Here is a 6,000-nt window from a genome sequence, read left to right on the forward strand (position 1 = left end):
TTCCCACTCGGGAGCTGTCCCAGGCAGCTTTTGGGGTACTAAATAACCACTAACTGGATGCTATGCAGTTGAAGTTTGTTCCAGCATAAAAGGGGGTTACCTCAATGGAAATTCAAGTTAAACAGTGGTAAACTCTGACTATTGTTTGTGTGTGTGCACAGTATTTAGCCATTTTTAAAGACCTTGGATTTGGTGCTTGAAACTGTGCTACATATAGCCTTCAAGGGGATTTCAGCATTAATGTAAGAAATAACGGCAATATTTAGATGGGAATCGCTGGGAGGACATACCTATTCTAAATAAAAGCAGTGTATTGTTATTGAACTTCTGAGCTAAGTCAAGGTTTCTTCGTAACAAACATCATTTATGAATACAGGGATGCTCATAAAGGTACCTTGAGGCAAAGTTTAATGATCCACTTGTAGATGTGCAACTCCAGTTAATACTCATATTGAGCCATTAGGTGAAAACTACCTGCTGGTAAGCTGACTGAAAAAGATGGAGCATTCATTTAACTGATCAGGAATCCCCTAACAGGTATTGAGGGTATTCCTAATGGATACAGACACAACACTTCAGCTCTCATCTCACAAAGAGCACTTTATGCAACAACGGAGAGGTGAGGGAGACGGAGTAGTGGCAGAAAGGATCAAGTTGTTCGTGTGTGTCATATCAGCAATCATATCACCAACTCAATGGCACCAATGGTAAGGTAAGGTGTCAAGATGAAGAAAGGACCCTTAAATACAGTGTTAGCAGGAGCAGCACCACTAGATCTAACTCGGAGATACTGGCAGGCAAAAAAAGGCAGCAGGGTCAGAAGTGGCTAAAGCCAAAGGCGGTGTGTGGGTAGGGTATGGCAAGGCAATAAAAAAATGATTTTTTGGATGGCATTAAAAGATTCTGGTAATCCACTGGACAACTCACAAAAGGCAGTTAGGTTGCTACCCAGCCTGTTCTTACAAGCATGGGGATAAATTGACCTTAACTATCAATACTGTCAATAAGTGGAAGGGACAACTTTAAAAACTTTTAGAGAAACTCTCTTCAAAGACCGAATAAGATCGCACAAGAAATGCTGAAAACTACTTAGAGATGCTTTGGCTAACACTTCCTTTTTAATGTTGTACAGAACCCAGGTATAGTGCTTTGAGACTAATGGAACACAGTGGCATTTCATACTTTTAGAAAAAATGACAAGAGACTCACATCAATCTGGAGGAGTACACAGACTCTGTGACTGGCTACATCTCCAAATGCATAGAGGATGTTACTGTTACCAAGGATGTTACCACAAGAGCCAACCAAAAGCCCTGGATGACAAGAGAAGTGCACAAGCTGCTCAAGATCAGAAATGCAGCCTTCAGAACTGGAGACAAGGCCACCCTCAGGATGACCAGAGCCAACCTGTCTTGCTCTATAAGGAGAGCTAAGCAGAAGATCAACAAACAATTCAGCAGCACCAGAGACACACGTCGTATGTGGCAGGGCATTCAGACAATTACAAACTACAAGCCCAACCCACACAGCAGTGATGGTGATGCCTTCCTTCCAGATGAGCTGAACAACTTCTTTGCACGATTTGAGGCGCAGAACAAAGAGCTTGCGAGAAAAGCAACACCTCCCTCCACTGACCAAGCACTCTGTCTCTCCATAACAGATATAAGGAGGTCTACCCAGAGTCAATCCACGCAAGTCTGCAGGACCTGACAACATACCTGGTCTTGTGCTCAAAGAATGTGCCAGTCAACTGGCTGATGTCCTCACAGACATCTTCAACACATCTCTGAGCCAGTTGTCAGTCCCAGCATGCTTCAAGTCGACCACCATCATACCAGTGCCGAAGAAGTCATCAGTGGCATGCCTGAATGATTACCGACCAGTTGCACTCACACCAATCATAATGAAGTGCTGTGAAAGGTTAATCATGTCAAACAAAGACTAATCTCCCGGACTCCCTTGACCCTCTTCAGTTTGCATACCGCTCAAACAGGTCAACTGAGGATGCCATATGCTCTGCCCTTCACCTCTCCCTGACACATCTAGATAAAAAAGACACATATGTCAGGATGCTATTCATAGACTTTAGCTCTGCCTTCAACACAATCATCCCTCCAAAGCTGGTTGTAAAACTGCACAGGTTGGGCCTGAACAGCACCCTCTACAATTGGATACTGGACTTCTTGACAGAGAGGTCCCAGTCAGTTTGGATGGGCCACAACACTTCCAGCATCATCACACTGAGCACTGGAGCACCACAGGGCTGTGTGCTTAGTCCACTACTGTTCAACCTGCTGACTCACGACTGCACAGTCACACACAACACCAGCCACATCATCAAGTTTGCGGATGATACGACGGTGCTGGGACTGATAAGCAGGGATGATGAAAGAGCATACAGAGATGAGGTGAAACGGCTGTCCGCATGGTGTGAAGACAACAATCTATCTCTCAATGTCGACAAGACAAAAGAGATAATCGTGGACTTCAGAAAATCATGTCCTGCCCACATCCCACTCAGCATCAACGGTTTAGATGTGGAGATTGTTAGGAATACCAAGTTCCTCGGTGTGCACATAACTGAGGAACTTACGTGGACACATAACACCTCATCACTAATCAAGAAAGTCGAGCAGAGACTACACTTCTTGAGACGGCTGAAGCGAGCACATCTTCCCTGTTCCATCCTCACCATGTTCTACAGAGGCACCATGGAGAGTGTCCTGACCAGCTACATCACTGTCTGGTATGGAAGCTGCAACATATCTGACCGCAAGCGCCTGCAAAGGATAGTGAAGACAGCAGAGAACATTATTGGGGTGCCTCTCCCTTCACTACAGGACATATTTTACAAACGCAGTGTCCACAAGGCCTGCAGCATTGTGCAGGACCCCTTACACCCCTCACATGGACTTTTCACAATTCTGCCATCCAATAGAAGATATTGCAGCATCAAAGCCAAATCTGCCAGGCTGCAGGAGAGTTTTTACCCCCAAGCTGTTAGACTCCTTAACATACCAGGCTGCCCCCTGGGACCTTCCACACAGCCTCAACCACCTTTAAAAACAGAACTTTTATACATGAAAACCACTGTCCTGCAAAGATGAGTGTGCATGTAGAAAAGAACTGAAAATCTCATACTGACCTTTAAGTATTTTGACACTCTTGATATCCTTCTGCTGTGAAACATTCTGACCTGTCATTGTTTACACACGTCTTAAACAACTATTACCATACGCTGATAATTTCTGTATTATCTATATCTATTATTTATTTATTATATTACATATCTTACACATCAATATTGCTTCTACTTCTTTGTCTAATCTTTGCACAATGTCTTGCCTTGTTTGTGTTTTAATTTTTTAATTTTTAAATTTTAATTCTATTTTTAATTTATTATTTGCACATCATGTTGTTACACTGTGGACCCTGAGCTTCGCAATTTCGTCTATCTGTATACTCGTATATGGTTGAGATGACAAAGTTCACTTTGACTATGACCATAGCCTTCTGTGAAAGTGTAAACCAAAACACTGGAATGAAGTGGACTAAGTCATTCCCCTTGGAAAAGGTTTTGAAAATTTTTGAAGTGTCGTGAGAACTTTTCATTCCTGTTTAGGAGGGTTGTGTGGAAAAGGGAAAAAAGCCACAATATCTTGAGAAAGGTGCTTAGAAAATATGTGGTTTCAAGCTATTTAGCCCCTTTATTTGCAGAGGTATAGTTGAACTACCATAAATTACACTAAGTTATGTTTATTTAATATGGATGCTCTACTGTCCAAGGCTGTGCCTTGTTACTAACTACAGTTAATATCAAGGTGTAGCCAAGGTTAAGCCTGGAAATATAAGGGCTGGTTCCAACTCTCTGTTGACAATGGTGTTCTCTTTGACTGAAATGAGCAGAAACAATTCACAGCCGAGTATGATTTGTTTGTAATAAAAAATTACTATTCCCAAAACTGAGTTTATGGTGCTAGCCTAAAAATGAGAAGGATTTAAACAGATAAAATGTAAGGACTAATTTGAAGTTATCTGAGGTAAAAGTACTGCCCTGAAATTAAACTGAAGGTATGCAATTTGGTGCATCTGATTTTCAAAGGTCAAGAATTAAGAGGCAAGTATTCTAAACAAATCTATTCAAGCCATTTTGCTTCTTTGTTAATCCAAATACCCATCAATTTTTCTAAAAAAAAAAAAAATTATTCAAATTTAGGGCAAACGGGAGCTAAACCATATACCGACCCTTTTGCTGTTTTTAGTTTAAGAGTAACTGTGGTTACTGCTGTATCTTTAATAATTTAAAAAAAGATGCCCTTCTCGCCATAATGGACAGCCAATGAACATTTAACTTTTTTTCGTGCAAATACCCATTAACTTAGCCTTGCATAATTAGATACACTCAAATTACCTAACAACATTAAAAAATACAAATAAAATACATTTTTCAAATTTGCAGTCTCTTATGTTGGATAATTTATCTCTATATGTAGGATGGTAACATACTTGGTATAATACATGACATGTTAAAGAGTATATTAAACTCAATTTTCTATAAAAGACAAATACATCTGAGAATGAGAAATGATGGGGGGTGATTAAGCAATTAATATTTTATTCCACACTATGTACAGTATGGAAAAGTCAAAGTTTCCATAAACAGACCAACTGGGACAAAAAACAACATGTCACACACTTTTAAGTTAGCCTTGGTCATGTTCAAGCCATGGCAAGAAAAAGATCAGTTTAGCAGGGTGTGACCAGACTCCTGATTATGTATTACACATTAATCTAAATAAGAGAGACGTACCTGTGGAATGATCCATTCCCCCCCTTGTGTTATAGGTTTTATGCCTTAAGTCACTTTAACTGATGTATTTTAAGGCAGAGAAAAATGGAGCAGTATAATATAAAATTAATCCAAATCCATAAAATAACTCTATTACAGCCATTAAACATTGATCATGCCTAATGAAATACAAAACAATATGTATTACTTTTTAACTTGCTATATCTAAAAGCCTTTTGCAGTTGAACAACAATGTAATCAGGTCAGCATAATTTTCACATTAGCTAGGAATTTCTCCGTAAAATTGACCCACTTTGTTTCTTTCATCTTTATACCTTAACTGTTACTCTTACCTTTATGAAGAAATGGCCAACAAGTACATGGTACAGTTGAATCTCTTGAGGACAGAGTACAATTCTCCGAGAAAAGCATGAGTTAAATAGTTCTTACAACACACAATCTAAAGTGTACAAAAGCAACCACATTCCTTCGTGACTTTGCCATTTGTGAATTAAATATCTTCTAGTTCTTCTCTCGCTTTCATTCACGTCATATCCTGAATATCACAACATTCCCTGCTGCCACAAACAGTCTGGTGAATCACTTCAAACTGCCTGTATCAGTCGTCTTTCATTCTTGGTTCACCTAGCTTTCTCACTTCTCTGCATTCACCTTCCTGGTGAGGGAATGAGCCACAGAGGATTGCAAAACTCTTAATAACAGGGAAGGCAACTAAGAGCTCACACACAAGAAATTCCCCTCCCCACACGCATACAAATACAGACCTGCAGGCAAGGAGGCACTATGCTCTTTAGATAAAGTAAACAAAACACGTAAAACTATGGGATTGACTCTTACTTTGCAACCAACCTTGGCAGCACAGGTCAGATTAAGTTTCCTACTGTATGTTTATTCATTATAATAATTAGCAGAGCCAACTCACAATAGACACTCTAGCAACCTATCTACCAAACATATACATTTTTTAAATGTTTTACAGTTAATAAAAAACTTTTAGCCAAAACAAGCAAAGTAATGCCTAATGTGCTAAAACAAAGATAAAGAGAAAACATTACAGAATTTCAGAAACTAAAGCAAACTGATGGACAGTTTATGCTAGAAGAATGTAGGTGTTTAAAAGTTTAAAAATAAAAACTATACAAAAATGACCTATTCTTAGTAAAATTCAAATTTCATTTCAGGGGATATTT

General features: G+C 39.5%; 1 protein-coding gene across 12 annotated transcripts in view; it reads right to left on the bottom strand.

Annotated features, from left to right (window-relative positions):
* The window catches only part of LOC120515784 (focal adhesion kinase 1), a 191,645-nt gene extending 186,190 nt beyond the window's left edge, over positions 1-5,455 (bottom strand). For 6 of the 12 annotated variants that reach the window (XM_039737092.1, XM_039737090.1, XM_039737088.1 and 3 more), the window contains exon 1: positions 5,143-5,453. In XM_039737092.1, the coding sequence (XP_039593026.1) occupies positions 5,143-5,221 (79 nt within the window). In that variant the 5' untranslated portion in view covers positions 5,222-5,453. Of the gene's footprint in view, positions 1-5,142 lie in introns of all 12 variants that reach the window. The other 6 variants (XM_039737087.1, XM_039737094.1, XM_039737086.1 and 3 more) reach the window with 2 other exon arrangements.
* Between the last annotated feature and the right edge of the window lie 545 nt (positions 5,456-6,000).

This window comes from Polypterus senegalus, chromosome 15 (assembly GCF_016835505.1).
Source record: "Polypterus senegalus isolate Bchr_013 chromosome 15, ASM1683550v1, whole genome shotgun sequence".
NCBI lineage: Eukaryota > Metazoa > Chordata > Cladistia > Polypteriformes > Polypteridae > Polypterus > Polypterus senegalus.